A 22,622-nucleotide genomic window follows, 5' to 3' on the forward strand; every position below is an offset into this window, starting at 1 on the left:
CTATTTTTGCAGATCCAAGCAGCAGGTGTGACAGTAAAGATTTGTCTTTTCAGCCAACGTGGCCAAATACTGCAATAACTTACTCCAGAAATGACTTTTACTATTCTGAAGACTGAAGTATAAACCAATTATCAATGTTTATATATGAATTAGATCCCCTTGATAACCTGAAAATTTCTGCTTATAAAATGACAAATAGAGATGCCATTTTCAAAGTGTGTTAAGAAGTTTAAGATTTAGCTGTTACAGAGGATAAAAGATTACATTAGTCCAGCTTTCAACATTAGACAAACTATTTCCAAAGCAATAACTGACCTTATATTATATTACAGTATCCCTTCAACTCCTTGAAGTAGTTACTCACAATCCAAACTAGAATTTTCTAAACCCACACTTCTGAAATCCCTAAGGAACTGAGTAACAGCAGATAGCAAGCAAGCCCAAAGCTACCTTCAGCAACACTCCTGATGGCCACATTCCAGCTGGATTAAACCTCTCCCCCTCCTCCCTATGTCAGCAACTTCCACACTACCAGTCTGCTTACAACACTCATTTCTAATATATATGAAATAAACACTTAAATTAATACACATGCTACAAATCTGAAAATATTCAGAAAAATTATTTAAAAAGAAAAATTGACTGCATATCTCAAATTCAGATTCTTTCTTCCTAGCATCTAATTCACTAAAAGTATGATCACTGATTTCCCTCTGTTAGAGCAGCTCTCAGGTCTGCTGAACCATCTTCTTTCTAGCTAGAGGAAGATTAGCAATTTGATTCCCCATAGTCAAGGAAAAATGATCTATATGGAAGATCACAGGCCTTAACTTCTTTTTTTCCTACGGTACTACTTGTTTTACATAAGGGCACATAGAGCATTTAAGTGGATTTTGTCACAAAGGGATGTCACACCCATTTAGTTAGAGTGGAAAAGAGAGAAACTTCTATGTCCTTTGCTCACATGAAGTACCTATTTTTTTAAACACTGGCACTTCAGTGCATTCCTTGACACTTGCAACTGCTCCACTGTTCCCCATTTCCTCACTCCCCAGATGATCCCCAAGTGCTTTTATCTTGAGCATGTATACTACACTTTCCAACCTTCACATGGCACTCAATGCCCTCTTTCTCCCCGGGAACTGCACATTCCTTTATATCTCTGGCATACAATAAAATGAGGATACCTCCCCTCCTCGTTTCAGCATTCTTGCTGCATTTTATACCTTAGACCACAAAGGGAAAGTCAAATTCAACTCCAGAAAGCACTACACCTTAAAAAATTAAGAGACAGATATGTTTTCATACTTCATGCTGCAGCTTACCTTTCCCGGGGAACAGCAAACCAGTACTCTGGTTGCTTTATCTTTTTACTGTACTGTTGAGACACGGTGGTGCTCTGAGACACAAAAGACTTTCTCATGGGTTTGCCTACTTTAATGCACAGAAACATTGGAGGAGTCTTGCTCTTCTCCTCTTTTGAAGGAAGCATATCTGAACAAGAGACAGAAGAGATGAGCTGTTTACAAGACAGTACAATTACTGCAATTGATAAATATAGGCACAGAGATGGATAACATTGTACAAAAGACGACTACAAATTATCATACATTGAATTAAACCTAACATGTCATTTAATAGCCAAACTGCTTTAATAAATCCTTGCTCATTCTAAATTGTGGTCATTTATTTCCATTTTATCAGGACCATATCCTCCTCAGTTGTAGAGCTGAGTACAGTAGCACTGTAAATTAAATCATTAAGATGATTGGACTGGGTATAAACTGTGACATGAAGCAAGGAAGGGGGAACAGCAGAAGAGAAGATCTTGACTACCTCTGTCACCATAACCAGCCCAACAAACCTCACCACAGGCAAAGGGTAATGCAGTTGCTGGCTTGTCTCTGGCTAGATCCCTCGTTCCTATCCCAGTGTTTGAATGAGTCCAGGAAACCAATCCCACCAGAGTGGAACTTCACACACACCAAGCCCAATCAGATCTTCAGCCATAATGGTGACATAGCCATATCAAAATCTTTTGTCTGCATGGGACAGGTAAAGTGTAATAGTTGCTTAAATTCCTTAAATTGCCAATAAAAAAAAAAAAAGTTGTTTATTAAATAATAACCTCAACCACACTGAAGTTGTTACAGCCATTTTAGGAATATACATACAGCCATCTTCTGTTGTTTTTTGGTGATGAGAACAATCACCAAGTACAACTACTGAGACACAGAGAAAAGAAAAATTATTTTAAGAGCAACTGTTTTTAAAATAAAGACTTCCACTTGAATTGTCCTCCGCTGTCTCATACGAATCAAGGAATTATGCCCATTAGCTCATTAAACTAAAACTCTGGGATGGACTCACGCTCAGAGGTCCTGAGTAGCAGTAGAAATAGCAATCTGTGAATATGCTACTTAAAGTAAGATTTCATTTTGTTTCTCGAATTTTATTCACAATAAACTAATCACTAATTAAAACAAAAAGATCAGTAAGACCATACATATATCCTATTTATCACTTCCCTAGAGGCTTCCATAGCAAAGATACCAGAAAGATACTGTGTCAAGATTACTTTGTAACAATGCAATACTTTAGATTCTATTAGAAATACATTGACTAATTTCACTGAAGCAGAAGTTATTGATAAGCAGTGACAGTTCCTATGTCATGATGTGTCCTTGTCAATATTCCAACTGGATGACATTTTACTGTTCGTAAAGCCAATAAACAGCAGCAAAGCTTACATGACATGAGGCCTATATAAACAGTAATCACTGAATATGGAACGAGCACATAAGCTACTTATTAAACTAGAAACTTAGGGAGCCTGAAGGTACATTTTTTTCTTCTAAATATCATAAAATATAAAATTATAATATACAACAGTAAAAAAAAAGAGACCAAGCATTATATATACAAAGAGGAAATGCAGAGCAGAAGCATATCAATGCAAAGGTTACCGTCATAATGCTGTCCGAGTCTCAGAGGAAACAAGGATAACCAGAGACCTACCTTCAATTGGCACTTGAATTTTCTGCAGCAGCCACAGTCTGACCTCTGATTGATTGTCTAACTGTGTTTCTTGACAGGTCTTGTCTATAGCTGGTACTAATGAAGAGTCCAGAGACTCTTTGAGATCCTTTTCCTCTGCTGCTGCTGCGCTGCTTTCTAATGAAGGTGCTTTCCTTCCAACACAGCAGGAATCAAGCTCCATACTTTTAACTGTATGGACTTCATCAGCTTGGGACTTTGAACAGCTAAGTGTAAGGTCTATACCAACTGCTTTATTGTTTTCACCTTCCTGGATTGCAGCCTTGTGCAAGTCTTCAGATGACTGAGACCCACTCCCATCTTTATTGAGATAAAATTCTATAAGTTTATCTTTCTCTAGCTCTTTCTTAGTGTCCAATGCAGTCTCCACCTTACCTGTTGGGGAACTGACACATTTGTTTACTTCTGGAATAACATCTTGTTTTTCACATAGCTCTAAGTCTAAATCAGCTTTAGGGTCAACACTGTCCTTTTTTTCCAAGGAATCAACTGTGAAGTGCTCCTGGACTTCTGTAGTGGGTTTGGTTACCTGCTGCTTCGTTCTCCCCAATTCCCTGGGGTCAGCCAACAAGCCTTCCATTAATGAGATTTTCCTGTCCAACCCTCTATCCACAGGAGATGGCACCTTTTCCAGATCAATGAAATCATCCCCTCCTCCTCCTGAAAAGGAGTCCTCTTTGGTTCTGATGTCTGAAACATTTTTTTCTTCAGAAGGCTCCTTGACACGTGGATGTGCAGCAAACTTTTCCAAATGTTCAGTGGCAGTGATATTATTATAAAACTCCAGTGACTTTGATTTAATTGAGCCCATACTCTCAGATGACTGAAGAACTTCAAAATCAACAGACTTTTCTTTATCTGAAGGATTTATCTGTTTGGCACCTGGAACATTGGGTGAATCACCATTCTGTTGCCTCTTCTCCTTGCTAAGGGACTTGAATTTGCTGAAAGGATTGATATCTTTCTCAGAGGAAAGGTCTTCCCATTCTCCTGGCCTGTACAGAGGACAAAGATCCTTTGGTATGTCACTGCCAGGTAAAATGATGGATGTACATAGGATGTTAAAAGCAAAATGGAAACAGAAAAAAAAAAATGAAAAAAAATGAATAATATATCAACTTAAGTTTTGAAACTCAACTAAAAATTACTTTCTCCAAAATAAATATACACTAGTAGAAATGAATGAGTTTAAAGAAAAAAATGTGGAAAGGAAAATACCAAACTAAAATGACAAGAACACTTTGCAGACTATGTGACACAGGTGAAGAAATGGCACACATACTAAAAACGTACAAGTTATCAGAAGCTCAGTAACCAAAAAAACTGGACATGTATTTAGCTACTGAAATTTCATTTATCATACTAGTATTATTACTTTCCACACTTGAGAATTGTCAGGCTCTGTTCATTGGTAGTTCAATGTTTTTCATGCTCCCCAAGTCAGTAAAAATGCATTTTTGAGAAGAAAGCAAATCGCAGATAAGATATATGCTGTTTAAATATGTTTTCCACAAACATAACTGGCAACAGTTCTTTTTTTTTTTTTTCTTTTATCCAGCACTAAGTTATGCTACTTGCATGCAGACTCTCACAGATTTATTTTTAATGCAAGACATTTAAAACATTTTACAATGCAAAATTCTTAAAACCAGCAGACAACAGCAAACTGCATAAGCTTCATCTTACTGCTATAAAATCTGAGGTGAATGAGAATAGAAGAGTTTCATCACTCAGAAGTTAATTAGTAGGCCGTCTGGTAATGAAGATAACACAAACATCTAGAAAATTTTACTGAAACTAAGAAAATGGAGAAACAGATGAATTTCAGTTAGGAAGTAAATATTGCCCATGAGGACAAAATTTTGCTTAGAACAAATTAAGCAGTGGTTACACTACATGTAAATTAAACTAATATCTTCTCCATGCCCAGAAGTCTGTTATGTGTTGCAAATGCGAACTACCAAAACTCTTCTGAATTGGTTCTGAACTGGAAATATTCTACAAATTAATATTTTTACAAGTCCTGTAAGAGACAGTTAAGGTGTTATCTTCAAAAGTTATAACCAACCCTCTCAGAACAATTCCAATAACATATCAAATGGTTCAAAAGTCTAACTCTTTTCAATTCTGCTGAAATATTCCTACAGACCAGACAGTGCAAGAGCCCAATCATGGCACAACACCAATGCTTTAATTAATATTTTTTAACTGGTCTCTTTTGCACTGGCATTCTCACACTCACAACCCATTTCTCTTTACTGCCACTAAAGTCTACTAAGAAGTAAACAAAAGAACATACATGAATCATTCATTTGTTGGCATTTTTCTCCCAGTTTGTCTTATTCTGCTGCATTAAACCTTCCCCCCCACCTCCCTTCCATGACTGTTAGGGAAAATTTAATAAAATAAGTTCAGGAAAGAACACTCCTTACGATGGCAATGCATCTTTAATTTTCATGTGAGAGATGTCATTGTAGAGAGCTATAGAGACAACCTCCTCCATGGGGCAGATTAGCCCATATTCTTCACAGCCGTTCTCAATTACCAGAGGATCAGATTTATGCGGATCAAACATGATGTTGTTTGGAGTTACTATCATGACTCCTCCAACTACACCCTAAAGTAGAAGAACAAAGAGCATACCAAATATAATTAACTTATCATAACTTACAAGGCTTCTGACTGCTAGTCTTAAAAAAAAAAAAAGCCAGCCAAACAAAAAACCTCTCTCCCGCCTTTTTTATATCCCTGTCATGCAATGCTTGATAACAAAACATTTTTCCAATTGCATCAAGTCAGACATCATAAGCAGAGTAAAGAAAAAGATTTCTTAGTGACATTCAAGTTCAGATCTGTTAAGGAAGAACATCTGAACAATTCAACTTTCAGTGTTGACTGCTACAATCTAGAGTTACAGACAATTAATGAGCCTCGGACAAAACAGGGTAGAGAACTTTAAAAACAAACAAATTCATCTGAGCTACAGCCAGTCTCATACAGCATACGTATTTATATGAAACTAGCATACCTGAAGGCAGTCTTCACCATGGATATGTCAAGGTTACTGTGCTAAGCTGAATTCCAAATCATCTTGATTTGGAATTCTGAAAGGTACATGCAGAAAGCTTCTACACATAAGTACTTACTATTAAATCACTTCTTTCCTGGTACTACTGATCCAAGCACATTTTGCACAATTGTGAAAGATGCATTTAATTCGCTAAAACATGACCTAGCCACCGATTTGATAAAAGACTGCATCAGTTACTATCCAGCATTCAACCTCTGACACATGACCATGTTTCAAACTGTCACACATTCCACTGCTCTGACTGCAAATGGCTGTTTCAGTCCCAAGGCCAAAAAACAGTATGTGTCCTTTGCACTCAGCAAGCATCACACAACAATGCAACAGTATTGCCCTAATTTACATGTAAGAAATCAAGTAGTCCTCCACTACTTTCTACAAAATAGGAGACTACAGAAATTTGTGAGTGATTAAATACAGTCCACATCCACTTCATGCAAAAAGAAGTAAAAAATGCAAATCTACTCTTAGAAAAGTCGTAGGATTAGGTTAGAACCGCCAGAATTATCAATTTCAGAGAACCTGAAAACTTAAACATGCAGACACATCAATCTGAAATTGGAGTCAACAACAGCAGGTATAGAAAGTAGACAGCTAAACTATTGCAACCTTGAGAATAGGATCAAGATACTTCACAAACACTATGCCCTCTCTCCCAAAATGGCCACTGTAAAATTCAGAGTTGCAATCCCAGCAAGAACACGCATGTCACAAGAATGGCTCTAAGGAAAAGAAAGAAAAGATCTTGTACTCTAATAAAAAGGTTAATATTGTAAGTGCAGAATCAACCTGGTCACATTCGGAAACACTGATCTGGAAAGAGTTAAAATTTAGCTTAAAGTTGTAAACAAGATAGACTGGCAAGTGTTCATCTGTTACAAAGCTGTTGCACAACTTGATGCAATGGACAACTAATCCTGACTCGTCTGAGCTCTGAAGAGTAGTTTTCTGTGTCTAACAGTACACTCTAAAGCAGATATTTCTGGTCAAGGCATGATAAAGGAATGAAGGTGGTTAGTAGAGCTGCTTCTCCATAAAATGGTCATTGTAATAGCTGCAAAAATTTTACTTAATCACACAGATTTTGCATTCAAAGAATCTTAAAAAAAAAGTCACCAGAGTCCAAGTTCTACATACCTTACCATCTGTGAAGTAACGACAATTCATTTTTAAAAATTTGACAACCACAGGCTCATCCTCTTCTGAAGTAGAAGACAAGACTCTCTCAACTGGTTTGAAGGCCTTTCTTGCCAAATCAGCATCCTTAAAACAGAAAAAGCTTAGTGCAGAGCAACAGGACCAAAATCATCTACTTCTAAACTTCAGGCAACTAAAAAAATAATTAAAAAAAAAAACAAGCTTAACCAACTTTTTTTTTTTTTTTTTTAATTTTAAAAGGAAGAAAACTGGTGATCATGCATGCGTAGATACATACACACACATAATGCAGTATGTGGTACGGAAGAAAAATCTTACATTACAAAAAATCCTTCCAAATAACAGGCAAGAAACTCAAATGTCAAGTCAAGTAAGTCTACTGTGTTTTAATGAGGTACTCTCATTAAGAGAGGGCCAAGTCCTGCTACCCCATCCATGCCGAAGATTTCCACACACACAGTGCATCCCACTGGCACTGGTATGATTCCCATGCAGAAGGCACAGATTAGTAGGACTAAAGTTAAACACAATGATTCACTCCAAACTTCTCTCCATTTTCTCTCTTAAGTAGTTATGAATTTGAAACGTCTAATTGCTTTATTATCAGCAGATGAACAGCTCATTCCCTGAAAACACTAATTACAACCACCCTTCCAAGTAAAATGAACATTCAGTTACACCAAGGCCTTTCACAAAGATTAAATCCAGTGGTCTTGTCTTGTGTACAACCATAGTACACTTGCTAGCAAGAAATTGACTGCTCTGGCAAATTACTATTCTCATGCAAAGAAATCCTCATGCAGGATTAAGGTTGTAGAACAGAGCGGAAAGACTGCAGAGCTGTACAGAAATTTCCAGGGCGAAACAGTAAATACTTCTCCACATCCAACTTTCTATTCTTTAGAAATCACCCACTATTTCCAACTGCTCTGATATACTCCAGGCCCAAGTGATCTTGTACTTGATCTCTCTGTTCAGACAGAACCCTTAATTTTGATTATTGTAAAGCGGTAAAATTTGTACCGCAGCACATTAAAATATTACTTAACACTAATTAATAACAGTAATTAATAACACTACACGAGGTCAGAATTGTAACTTCAAAAAACAGCTATTTACACAGTCCCGAATCTCAGTTTTAGAAAACATTTTGTGAACATAAGACTAGTGTGAGCCAACATCTGACTTACAGGGAGTTTATCATATTCAGCATCTGATGATGAAGGAGAAATGGGAGCACCAGGACTGAAAGAAGGCAGCCTGGCAACACTTGTTTCTGGTACAAAGAGAATCTAAATACAAAAACATGTAAAAACATTAAGACAGGTTTTAAAAAATTATTCGCTACAAATACAACATTCTACGAGAAGGACAACTCAATATTGATTGTCCATGATTGCAATACACTCAACTACTTCAAATTCTAGAATCTTTCCACATGAGTGGTGATGGAGTATGTGCAGTCTAGTTACACAATCTAGGTCAGTGTTTTATTTTGCAGAACAAGCAAGAAAATAATACATTTTCCCATGCAAAGAGGACCTTTTTTTTCCCTCCAAAACTATAATCCCATGTTCTCCTGCTACAATTACAATCACAAAACTAGCAGCTGAAAAATGGTGTAAGATGTTGAGAAACAAAATCATTTCGCTTAAACCCAGCTTCTGTCTTTTTGATATTGCTATTTCTTTGTGCCTCAGTTTTCCCATCTGCAGATCAGGATACTTCAGAGTTTTGCTCTTCAGAAATCATGTATTAGTCTTCACATTTGCATTTCTTTTAGTTGACTCTCTCACAAGCAGTCTATTTATTTCCCACTTTATGGGAGACTGACTCATCTCCAAAATAATGGCAAAGAGCCATTTCAATGATTGTATCTAACTCTCTAATTCTTTAATGCATCATATAATACAATTTACCTAGCCTTTCCATAAATTCTATTCTCTTACAACAGCTCCATTCCCTTCTTGAGCTTCAGAGTTCTCTTAAAGCTTTAGTGACAACAGATAAATAATGGACATCAGTTACAGCAATTATAAAAGTACTCCCCCCCCACCCCCTTCCCCATCAGCTCCACATAAAGTTGCCATTTGAAAGATCTAAATTACTGTCCATTATCCTTGCATCTAGGTACCTAAACATATGCAGAAAGCAATAAGAAGCCTCAGATGCATAGCAAATAATCAGATTTCAGATATATAAAACATAAAAGATTTACCTGGCCTGGAACAATTGTATGTGTGAAAAGCTTATTGAGTTCCACAAGCTTGTTTGGGGTGATGTTAAACTTTAATGCTATGCTGTTTATGGTGTCCTGATTTCCAGCCTGAAGAAAGAGTTGAAGCTTAAGATAAAAGTGGCACTCACATACAGTGTAACAGCTGGACTGTAACTATCTAAAACTGTTTGCAGGGAATAGATTTGATGACAGAACACACTCCCTTTTTAACAGATCGTATGATAAGCCAAAGTCAATACAAAAAAAAAACACCTCTCTCACACTATGCAATAGATAAAAAATGGAAATGTTATAGATGCCCCACTCGTTTTGTCACAAAACTTTAAAGCAGCAGTACCCTAAGTAGAATTAAATGGCAAATGGAGAAAGGGGACACACACTGGAAAACTCATTACACCTTCAGCAGTCTTATTAAGTCAGACACTTGTTTTGTTCCCAGCTAGGACACAAGCTTTCTACAGTGACATTGGGTGTGGGTCGAGTGCAAGTGTTGTTCAGGGGCCCTGGATGGCACACAGAGACTTTCCACACAAAAGGTAGTTCTCCCAGCTGTGACAGCAGCAGACTGCTCTTTCAGTGCTCCAGCTTAGCGAAAGATTGCACAGTCATCTCAGGATCAAGCACATGCTTGATGCCCCTGAGCAACACTGGAAGTATTTTTCAAAGTAACAAAACCAATTATCCTATTACAGGGTCACACTGCAGAAATAAAAACAGGACTGGCAGCTGTGAGAAAAGGCAGAGCACCTGGGCTGAACAGCAGTTCTGGATGCAAGCCCGGCTCTCCTCACACAATGATAACTGGAACAAATCCTACTGAGATACATACAAACATATCATTTAGTATTCATTTCATGCTTTCTGCTTTATGTCACTGGCTCACTGTCAACCACAACAATTCCACTTTCAAAAAGCAGATATGAACAAACCACAGTGCAATACTTACAGTATATTCTATGGTACCATGGGGCTTCTGAGAAACCATCTTCTTCTCTTTCTTTTCATTGGTTTTGTTTTGATTGCCATCTAAAGAGGAGGAAAAAGATTATAATTTACTTTTAAGATGTTTGTGTATCAACATGTTTCAAAAGATATCTACAGGATGTGCAAACTGTAGCTGCAAATGGAAAAGGACACATCAAAAGTATCTATTAATTAACAGGCATTGCAAAGCAGGCAACTCTTCATCAAGTGCAGCACAATTAGTGATCACTCAGGAACTCTAAAAGAATTTTGTACATGATAGCGTATCAATGCCAAGCTGCTCCATGCTCTTCCATGGTTACTGTGCAATTCTGTTAACGGATATAAGCATTTTGTGTGACAAGCTGGCAGAGAGAGAAACCAGCTTATGAAGATATGCACTGATACTACACCAATACGATCACAACAGATATTGGTTAACCACCATTTCACTACTAGTACTTCATAATTAAATGCTATTTTCCAACTCTGAAGCTTGAAGTATTCCAGCAGTCCTGTAAAACAGGTGAGCATAAAGTAGTAAAATAAAGTGTTAAGTAGTATAAGCCTAAGGGTTATTCAGCAGACATTTTCTGCCAGCTAGCACACAGAAAACTGAGTGCACCTGCACAACCCCTTGCAGAACCAGAGAGGCATGCACAGTACTTGGCAGCGCAAGCAGGGCTGCTCCTTTTCACTCTTACCATAGCAGAGGGACAGCAAAACCAAAGATCAGAGAAGCCACTCACTGCCCACCCAGCCTAAAGCCAGTGAGCTCCATCCTCATGGGCTCACCCTGCACCAAGGACCCATGTCTGCCTACCTGGCGGGGGTGAGGCTGGTACACAGCCCCAGCTCCAGGAGCGAGGCCGAGAGGTGGAGAGATTGTGCATGGCTGCCCTGCGTGCCCCCAGCCTCTCAGTGTTGCAGGTTGGCCTGGGTGGGAGAAGGGAGAAGGCAGAGCCAGGCCCAGAAGACCAAGTGGCAGGGCTCTGGGGACACTGCCCCCCTGGGGGATGCTCTGCTGTGCAAATCAGCAGCACTGGGTAGAAGGCCAGGGGAGAAAGGATGAGGAACAGCAAGGCAGGGCTCCTGGCTTGCATTCAGGCTGCGTTGCAACCTTTGCTATTTCCAAGGAAGGAGAGGCAGACAGTAGTAAAAAGAAGGGAGAGGGCTAATATAACCAACTGTAATGTACACAGAAAGAAGGGAGGGGCCCACAAGTGGGTCACACCTGGCCCTTCTGCAACTGGTTTCTACCTTGAGACTGGTGCAGGGACTAACACAGTGCTTTCAAAACACTGAGGCCACACACTCAGGGACCTTCTTCAGCCTGCAGAGGCCCGCAAAGCAATATGTGCTCAGCTGAGCATACCTGCACGTAGTACTGCAGACACAACCAATGGTCTTCCCAGGACACTGACATGAGAAGTGCTGTGGTTAACAATATTAGAGATAACAACACAAATCTTCCCATCAAGGAGGCAGAAAACAAGGATCAAATACACAGTTTAAATATGCATGGATAGCACACGTAGCCTGAAGGGCAGAGGTAGGATAAGGAACATTAGGACGATGCTGATTTTTTGCCAAGAGAGATAAGATGGAAAAAGTAGACACATTTTCTAATACATTTTCAAAAACTCTTTCTTGTTTGAAACAACATGCATGAATACTCACTATACAGGCATCAACAAGACCTTAGAGGAAGAAAAAAAATAAAGTAGCCCGGAGAGATGGAGGGAAAGAGGCAGAATTTATACCTGCTGAACATGAAGTTAAGTTTGTGTGTGAATGGGAAGAATAGTAATGCAGTTCCCAGTAGAACCATTGCTATTTGGAACTAAAACTGTTTAGCTGATACCAAGACTTTCTCTTTGGAAGACTGGAGAGATGACTGACAGCTGATGACATCAGCAACCACTAAGTCACTGTGGCACAAGGACACCACAAAAAAAGTATGCCAATACAGATAACTTTCTACTCTACAGCTTCTTACCTGAGAAAGTACGGTTTCTCTCTCCCTCACCTCACTCCCCTTGCAACACCTTACTTTTCAGGTACATTCAACTGCATTAGCTACTCCAGCTTGGAAATTATGTAGTATACAGTCAAAAGTTATAACCTACAATACTGTTGCAAGGAGACATATGATGCACTCCAGTTCTTGGCTGACAGAACTGTGGGTCTGTTTGTTTAGTAGAGTCTGCAACAGAACTGTGAAGCACTACAGTAAAGTGATCTAGATACTTACACATAATTGAACATCCAAAACAGTTTAGTTTAGACAAACTAAAGACAGAAAGAGTTCAAAAGATGAGCTGAGCTTAGAATAAATATAATGCAGCCCTTCTTTCTCCAGTAAAGGTCAATGCATCCTAAAGAACCCCAACCATTAAGTGGCTTGCTTTTTCTTTCATGTCTACTAGCTATGTGCACAAATATATGTTGAATTTTACAGCTAAAACATTAACAGCATATACAAATATAAAATTGGAATATATTTATGAACTTCTTGAAAAAACCTTTCCTTTGCACACTGGGAATGGTTATTTCCTAGATATCTTTTTCAGAGTTTTATAAGCACCACTTAATTTAAGTAATTTTCCAAGATGACAAGAGAATATTTCACACGGTATCTTAATTTACTTTAGCTCTGATGGATTAATTTGTATATCTGACAGATTCTGGTTCTTAACATTAAATGTTTCTATAAAGTCTAAGAAGTGTTCGTGCTGTTAGCTGAAGTAAAGATTAAAGAATTGTCATGTCACCTCCTCCCATCTTCACAGTGTTGGAATTTCACAATTTTTCACTGTCTATCAAAACAATTACCATTTCCTAAAACTATTAGTTTATATTGTGGCTTTTCCTAGATGAAATAATGCAAAGCTGACTCCTGTGCTGCCACAAGTTCAATTCTACTCTTCCTTGAAGGACACAAGTCAGGAGACAGGTACTCTGCATGCTTTGAAAAGATATGAAATGGAGTAAGCAAATGACTTCAATATCACATACCCATCAAGAGACTGATGCTACGGAGAGCCAAGTTTTGTCTCAAAAATAATAGTAAAAGCTATTCCTTTCTGTCCTTCCTCTCTCATGAAAAAATATCTTACATACCTTACCTCCTGAAGGCAAGATGCCTACAGCTGCTAATCTCTCACCTACAGACTCTTAACTGCATAGCCTAAAAGAAGCTATTATAATATGCGTACCCCTGTTCTCCAAAACCACAATTTGACAACTTTAAAAAAAACAAAAAACAATGGATTCTGGATACCATTCTTACATTGATCGTAACCACCTAACCAAACATCATCATATTATTTTCCAAGGTGAAAAGTCTTCAGTACTTGATGCTTTCGATTTTTCATGTAAAGTTTTGAAATTATAAAAAAAAAAATAAATCAGATTATCAGAAGAAATAATTCCAGTGAATCCATTAAGTCTGGCAAATACTGCCCTCTCTATTTACTGTGCACTTAGCGGGGCCAAGGTCACAAACTACACTCTGCATGAAGAATTATAAAGTAGAAAATAAAATCTGACAAAGAAAGTAGAAAAACAATATATTACTTTCCCAGTTCTCTTATTCTTTCCAGTTTCTTCTTCATGATACCAGCTTTTTTGACTGTTTGAAGGCAGTAGTCCCAAAGACACTCAGAGCACACACAGGTATGACAGAGGCTAGTCAGGCTTATCTTCAGTAATCACATTTCTTTCAGGCAGAGAAATGGAGAAGATGTATATCTTCACAGGCACTAAAATACAAGCCACTGGCTACTTTTTGAACTTGGGCATCTGCTTGGTGGTGAAGTGACTCAGAGTTCTGCCCTGCAAGTTTCCTGCATTACACATATACTTAACATGGCATTGTACAAATATGATAGCTGACTAGGTGTTAATGCAAATGGAATCATATAGCATTTGAAGGAAAAGGGTGGAGTGGGTGGACTGTACCTCTCTATCTTTTCAGGAAACGTGTAAAATAGGAATCATGCAAAAATAGTAAAATTACTCAGCAATGAGAAAAAGAATGCTGAGTGAGAACATGCAAGAAAATACATGCCTATTAAAAACCGATGGGTTTGGAATGGAAATTTTTCTGCCCTTGATATATTTATACCTGACTCAGTTTCCTAGCAGTCTGTTCATATTTCATTTTGTAATCCTATAGGAGACCTTAAAAAAAAAAGTTACCTAGCAATAATTTGGAAAGCAACTATTGAAGGAGTAAGAGGTCAGTCAGCTTATTATCCAGAACATGCATGATAGGAGAACTACATCTCTGCAACTATGTAAAAAGCTGTATAAAGATATGAGGGTAGGTCAAGAAGCATCAACAGAATCCTGAGCTGCTTTTATCTGCATATGATGTGTCAGTGCAAGGTACCATCTCCACTGCTGTTATGAACTAACCTGCAACTGGCTAGAATCAGCTTGAGGAGCTTTCATAGCAGTTATGACACCTGAACTGGCCTGATAGCTGATGTCCAGTAATGCTATCAGAAATACAGAAGTAAACAAAGAGTTGAAGGACTGACTGCTTCCCACACTGGGTAAATAAACTCAGTAGCCTAAGAGAATAGAGGCAATACAGTTGGACCAAAAGTCCATTTTACTTATTAATCTCTGTCTTAACAAAGACTTCAGCAGCATGCAACCAGAAATCTTTTCTCTGAGCAGTTTCCTAGGCTTCTAGAAATGATGGATTTCTCAAGGTAAAGGAGCAGCATCCACAAGTCTGCCCAGTCCCTCTGCACTTCAGAGACCCTCACACTGATCCTATGACAGTGAACCCCACAATATACCATCTTGCACTACATAAACCAGTCCTTCCCTTTTTCTACTTAAAATTTAAAATTGATTTTCACTGAGCATCCTGATTTATATTATCTAAAAGATGAACAAATAAACCATCCTAAGTCCCCTTCTGCATATCACGTCACAGATTTCTACACATTCTCCCTTTTTAATGCCATTTTTTTTAGGTTGACGAATACTACCATACTTCACACTCCTTCCTATTTCTCTCATCACAAAGGCTGTCTCTTGATTTTTTCTTTTTCTAATATGCCCTTTTTGGATGGAAGAAGAAAAACTACATGCAGTTTTCAAGATGTAAAGGTGTCATTAATTTATGCAATAACATAACAAGGGTTTCCTTAAAACCGTAATATACTAGATATTTTTCCACATCTCTGAGTACTTCACTACCATTTTAGGACAATCCAGTCTTACATCTCTATGAAGAAATAAAATTATACTATTTACAGCTTGAGTACCAAGCACTACGGAGTGAAAACTTGCAGGCAGCTCACAAGAATCTAAAAGGCAATAAACTCATAAGAGGACAGATATCACTTGGAGTAACCTAATCAGAACACTGCTTAAGAGATTACGCAGCCAAAGCTTCCTCTTATCAGTGAATGAGGCTCAATACCAACTATCTTGACAGAGACATAATACAATAAGTATCACTTAAGTCATTATAGAGAGACGCAAAGAATTCAAGAATATGAAGGCCCTTGCTTGGACCGGTTGACGATGAAGAGGGGAGACAAATCAATTTATCTGAACTAATTTTTTTTTTTATCTCTACTTTCTAAACCAACTTTTTAATAACATCGAGCAATGCTGTGTATATAGAGCAGCTGATGATTTCACTTTGTCTCTCCAAGCAATTTTCTTCTCATTATCCTTGAGCTATCCTGCTGAACAGCATTGATACTGAAATTACTACACGTAACAAAGCCCTGCTTTCAGCTATTGTCAAATGCAGGTGAATCTCAGCTTCATAAGAGCTGCCGTTCTTCAGTTCTGCTTCCACTTCTCTGACAACCTCATGCCAAGCCCTCACCTTTACTTCTCTCTATTTTTCACTCTACTGAATCATATTAACATTTGGCTCCTCTTTCTCTGCTGTTGAAATCTAGAACAATAAATCTGTTGTCATTCACCATGATCACATCTGTACTTTTCAGTTATTGAAACTTCTGCCACAGGAGAATGGTAATTCCTAGACCAATAAAAATCCAGTCATGTCTATTTTGAAATACTCATGCCCTGATAATTTTTCCCTGTTTTCATTAACAGTTGATTGTAGTTCAACACTAGCTATTTTTCAGGTATGTCTTAAATTAAGAGATCTCCAGAAAACAGAGGACCCCAAAACAAAGTCACAATCTGTTCCAATAACTGATGTAACAAAGGCAGTAACTCCTTCTACTATAAATGGAATTAATATTTTCAGCAACATTTAAGTAAGAATTCACTTCATAATTGAGATTCATGCAATATTCATATACTGCAGCTTCTACACGGAAAACTGAAAATATTTTCAAGGAGCTTAAATTTCTCTTAAAGTTGCCTGCTTCTTCCTTTACAAAGTGTGGGTTTAGGTGCTCCAGTTTAAACTGTAGGGGCACAAAGCAATATCACGTATAACAGATTTTAACAGTTGATTACAATCGGAACATGCTGTGCTAAAACGCAAAGCAAAAGGAGATGCGGCACAGGGAGGCATCACTGCTGTTCTTTTGCTGGCACTTTCACATTAGGCAGAACGGAGGGGGACACAGCAGGACACACAAACCCTGCAGGGACAGCATGGAGGTACAAGAGCATCACACAGATTGGCAAGTGCCCAGCAACTAAGTGGCTCCCATGGCTAAGATAGCAAGATGCACACCACAGCATTAAAAGTTTCCTTTATGAGAAACTGTTAGAAAAGCAAGAGGAGGAGGAAAGATCTAGTGAAAAAGGTCACTGAAGTCTAGGGGAAAAAAAACAACTATTTCAGAGAGTTAGTTTATACGCTGCAATAGCCAAGAGGATTTAAGTTCTTTAAAGAGAGAGTGGTGAGGTGCTGTAACAGGCTGCCCAGAGAGGTTACCCCATCCCTGGAGGTGTTCAAGGCCAGGTTGGATGGGGCCCTGGGCAGCCTGGGCTAGTATTAAATGGGGAAGTTGGTGGCCCTGCATGTGGCAGGGGGGTTGGAGATTCTTGAGGTCCCTTCCAACCCTGGCCACACTGTGATTCTGTGATTATTTAGCACATTACTGTAAAGAAACAGCGAGATGCAGCCAGCAGTCCAGTGCTTCAGCTCTAAATCTCATCTGAAAAACAACAGGGCAATAGCTGAAATATGTTGAAGCTGAAAAGAAATGCTGAAGAGTGAAGACTGGATGAATCTTTATGTTGCATTATATTATAACATAAGAAAGGAAAAAGTTAAGACGATGCAGCTGCTATGAGCAGCAAGTGCGTGCAGAGGGTGCCCAGCAAAGGCAGGGATGGTGGAAAGCTCCTGGCACTGTAGGTGTTGTCTGAAGATATAGGAAGGATTCTGGTCAGATAACTTCATATCAGACAGAAAACAAAAGCAACTTCTGTGGGCAGGAATCACTACTTAATAAATAGGTCATAGAGATGTTTACCAAAGTGCAGAAAGCCCACAGAGAAAGCAAGCTTATGCCTTGTTGATGGAGATGGTACAAGCACTCCCTGGCTAACAGTGGATCCTGGTGGGTGGGGCAGCTTCTGCATCCAGCTCCTGTGCAACTCATCCTTAAGAAGTGGAGAGGAGTGACTCCCAGGAATGCTCTCACCAAGTGTTTTCAGGCACAAAGCAGCCCATTCGCAATGTGAGTATCAGGTGTCATGGAGAAGGAGGAAGCAGAGAACATAAGGAAAGGGTGGTGGGGTTCTTGTTGTAGCCATAATGGTCAAAAATAAGCAACGCAAAGCTGTTGTAAGAAGTCGTAGAATCATAGAATTGCTCAGGTTGGAAAAGTCCTTAAAGGTCATCGAGTCCAACCACAACATAACCATACTACCCTAACTAACAACCCTCCATTAAATCATGTGCCTGGGCACCACATCCAAATGGTTTTGAAACACATCCAGGAATGGTGACTCAACCACCTCTCTGGGGAGCCTATTCCAGTGCTTAACAACCCTTTCTGTAAAGAAGTTTAAAAGAAGAAAAGGTTTCTGACAGATTAATATATACAGGGAAAAAAAAAAAAAGAGGAGTCTTTGGGATCACAACTCCGCTTTTCAAATCTTGCAAACAGCAGGTTTCGTTGCTAAGTACAAGTTAAGAATAAGTTATGATATCAGCTGGATAGGAGAAAAATGTTTTCCCAGCTTCCCAGCCGCAATGATCCTATCTGTCTATCTTTGTCCATAAGTAAGTTGATACACAGACTTTTCTTTGTGCAAGTGGAAACACCACCTTAAATCTTCTGTGTCCTAAGTATCTGAGACAGACCGGGTACACTAGCAAACTTCATTTATCTGTGGTTCAAAACAAAGATTGCATCCTTCCTCAGGCTTGAGACAGCTGTGGCTGCTTTTAAACAACTGTTTAGTTTTCATAATAGTTTTGAATGACCGTAGGCAATGTGAAGAAACAATTATCCTGAGCATCTCTGACAATAAGACAGGTAAGAGAAAAAAAAAAAATACACTTCTGCCAATTACAGCTCATACCACTTCTAAATCAAATTCCCATGCCACAAGCAAAAAGCTTCCATTAACAAAGTTCTCATAGACACAAAAGAGTACTTCCTTATACAAGGCTGAAATACATATCAAGGCTGAGCAAAAACCTAGGAGATAGAGGTGGATTATTAAACCATTTTCAGTTTTACTCTTGGAGATATAACCGAAATACAAATGCTGAAATACAAATCACTGCTTCATTTTGTGTAGGATTTCCATAAGAAGAAAGCAAACAAAAAAAGGACTGTTCAGTTGTCTAAAATTCAACACAAACTGTACACCTGCGATTCTCTGTGATTTGTGCAAGACTGAAGGCTGGTAGTGGGACAAAAATCCCCTGCAGAGGTGGTCCTACTTCACAGTGTAAATCAGGTTAATATTTTTAAATATTTTTAGGAGCTGAACAAATATAAATGTGGGAATGATATACTGCAACTATACATACAAAGTGTGGAATTAAAATAGTACAGGAATCAATAACCAAAACTGGGTGATTTTCCCTATGCAACAAGAGAATACTTGAGACAAAAGGGGGAAAAATACAAACAGCTCTTAAATAATATGGTATTTAGAGCATGTAAACTGTAAAAATTACTATACAAAAACTTGAACTCAAAAGCAAAGTCAATACTGCTTACATAGAGAAGCAAAGAGCTTCTTTAACGTATAAACTCCCCCATAAGCAAACACCTGAAAGGAAAGGGAAAGAATCAGACATCAAGAACCATTTGGATTGGGTCTTGGGGGTGAAAGAGCTCTCTTGGGGGTGAAAGAGCTCTCTTGGGGGTGAAAGAGCTCTCTTGGGGGTGAAAGCAGGTCAGGTGAGTTGATTCTGTCCCTCTACTCTACTCTTGTAAGACCCCACCTGGAATACTATGCCCAGTTCTGTGTTCCCCAACACAAGAAGCACATGGAGCTGGTTTTAAACTGAATAAGGTTCAGTTTAGACTGGATATTAGGAAGAAACTCTTTACTGTGAGAGTGGTGAGACATTAAAACAGGTTGCCCAGTGAGGTTGTGAATGCCCCTCCCTGAGAGCATTCAAGACCAGACTGGATGGGACTTTGAACAATCTGGTCTAGTGAGAGGTGTCCCTGCCTATAGTAGAGGGTTGGAACTAGATGATCTTACAGGTACCTTCCAACCCAAACCATGATTCTATGAAAAACCACACAGCTACTCAACTGATCTTAGCAGTGATACAGTAGCCCAGATGAGCAGTTCAATACCTTACCTAACGTGAAACAGAAAAAAAGTTTTAGCATAGAGACAGGTGTGACTTCTGCTCTGGACTCCAATCTCACATTATTTAGCAGTGACACTCAGCTCTTTGACACGACAAACACAGGGGTATGGTTTCATAAGCCAAATGAATGGCTACTAAGGGACAGAAGCAGTTCTCTCCCCTCACTGCTTTTTTTTTTTTTTTTAAACCTTTGGACTCTCGCTATCAGAGAAAAGAAAAGACAATTCAGCTACTTAAAACAAACAAGCAAAGCTTTTATTATTGCTGCTGGACAAGTGAATTGACTTCTTTACCTTGCAATCAGATAAATCATTGTGATGGTTCAGAGAGAGAAGAAAATGTAGTTCAGAGCAGGGTTGGGAAGCAGAGGACCTCCCTTTTCAGTGGCAGTGAGGTATTAATTCACACTTCAAGACATCAAATTGTTCACTTCACTCAGTTGTACTCACAAAACCATTGTCTAAGAAAACTATAGTAACCAAGCATGTTGATGTTATCTAAATCTATCCTGGGACACTTTAAGGAAGAAGATTTTAAAAAGAAAACCATTTTAGACACAGAAAGCTAGTTTATTACTTCTAAAGACCGAGGAAAGAAAGAATCAGATGGCATAAAATCAGTTTTAGCAGCAAATAGGATGGTTGACAAGAGAGCAGTAAGGAGTAACAGATGTTATGAAGAAAAGCAGCCCTCACTGGTTTTAAAATAGAGCTTGACCAATTTAGTCTCTACAAAGAATTAAATGAAAATTACTGTGTCAAAAAACTATACGATATTTCTTATAGCAAAGAATGAGGAGCTTCACTAATACCATGCTAATGTAAGCATAAGGCTTACATTACATTGCATGTCCTAAAGGCATAACTTGTCTAATCTTGCTCTTATCAGCTTTTCTTACATTTTATAGAGTGCTCTAAACCACAAGCCCATTCATTTGCAAAGCTTTAATCTGAGGAATGTTATATCAAATTGCAACACTGTACAAGTTGGAGACACCCATCGTCTAAAAGTTTTAAATTCCTCACTTTAGGGGGTGCTTAAGTTTTTGGATTGTGATTTTAAAAGTAAATAGTTTCCTAGTGTTAGTTTCTGCTCATCCTACACTACATCCTGTTAATTCTTACTCCATCCCAACCTGTCTAATCTTTAAATGGCAAGGTTTAAACATTTAAACAAGCCTGGAGTCACCACTGAGGATGTGAGAGGGAAGAAAGTGAAACAGAGTGGGGGAGAACAAAGGGATGTGAATAGGAAGGACATGAATCTCTTGCAAAAATGACACTGCCTCTAAAACATCCTGCTCTCCTCTTGTAGTGATGCAGAAAAAAGGTCCTCTTGGAGGCATTGATAAAGCTGGGTAAAGCTGCAGGAAAAACTGAATTTTGTGGTTTTCCCCATTTACCAGACAGCAGGGTATTAGCCATCTTACAGCAGTGCAACAGTGACCACAGACTTAAAAGAGAAGTCTGCACGTTGAAAACAAGCAAGATGAATCAAATGAGAGAGAATAAATAAATAAATAAAGCAAGCTACTTTTCCTCTGAAAAATATGCATCCCCTACATGCATGTTCTAACTTTTTCCCTGATTTCAAAGAAAAAACTCTCTACATTTTCAGTTTAATAAAGACAGCAACAAAGATACCAGTAAGTGATTCCATGGTTAGCAGGCACCATTGGATACCTTTTATTCTCCATTTTTCATGGGATGTGAAAGAGCTTTTTTGGCTAAATTTTTTACGTGAGGATGTACAATTCATGCAGGTCTCTGTGACTTCAACTCACAAACTAGACCAAATTGCATTGTGTAGATGAATTATGTTGATCTCTGAGTACACTACAGAAATATACAGTATTACTGAGAACTGCAAGAAAAAGCCACTCATATCCTGAGATCAAATAAATAAGGTGTATCAGATTTTCTGTTACTTGGTGTATATATAGAAGTCAGACACCAATTTTTATGTACTTTCTAAATTGTTTTCATTTACTGAGGAAAATCCAAGTATGGGAAGAAAAAAATTCCTACTGCCATGTCAGGGCTCTGCTAGATGAACTCATTCAGGTTAAGTTAAAAAACAAATTATATGAATGAGAAAAGGCAAGAATTTTCAATAGGAATCACTCAGCAAACATATCTCCCTCCAAACAAACAAACAAACCACCAAAACCTAAAACCAAAAAAAACCACATAAAATTTAAATCGCAAGTCACTACTTTTTTAAAAAATTATTATTTCCAATACACTTGTCAGACAAAACAATGCTTAAAAATAAACCGTTTCACACAAAGGGACTTAACTTTCTTTGCTGTATTTACCCTGGCAATGATAAAAACTCAATGCACAGCTCCTCCCTGAAGA

General features: G+C 38.4%; 1 protein-coding gene across 3 annotated transcripts in view; it reads right to left on the reverse strand.

The window, feature by feature from the left end:
• NCOA7 (nuclear receptor coactivator 7) overlaps positions 1–22,622 on the reverse strand; it is a 46,650-nt gene that overhangs the window by 15,876 nt on the left and 8,152 nt on the right. Inside the window, exons 2-8 of one of the 3 annotated variants that reach the window (XM_010707332.3) lie at positions 10,489–10,568; positions 9,522–9,629; positions 8,494–8,595; positions 7,283–7,408; positions 5,490–5,674; positions 3,433–4,085; positions 1,326–1,494 (exon numbers count right to left, since the gene is read on the reverse strand). In XM_010707332.3, coding sequence (XP_010705634.1) covers positions 1,326–1,494; positions 3,433–4,085; positions 5,490–5,674; positions 7,283–7,408; positions 8,494–8,595; positions 9,522–9,629; positions 10,489–10,527 — 1,382 coding nt within the window. In that variant the 5' untranslated portion in view covers positions 10,528–10,568. Of the gene's footprint in view, positions 1–1,325; positions 1,495–3,018; positions 4,086–5,489; positions 5,675–7,282; positions 7,409–8,493; positions 8,596–9,521; positions 9,630–10,488; positions 10,569–22,622 lie in introns of all 3 variants that reach the window. The other 2 variants (XM_010707331.3, XM_010707330.3) reach the window with 2 other exon arrangements.

The sequence above is a fragment of the Meleagris gallopavo genome, chromosome 2, assembly GCF_000146605.3.
Source record: "Meleagris gallopavo isolate NT-WF06-2002-E0010 breed Aviagen turkey brand Nicholas breeding stock chromosome 2, Turkey_5.1, whole genome shotgun sequence".
Lineage (NCBI taxonomy): Eukaryota > Metazoa > Chordata > Aves > Galliformes > Phasianidae > Meleagris > Meleagris gallopavo.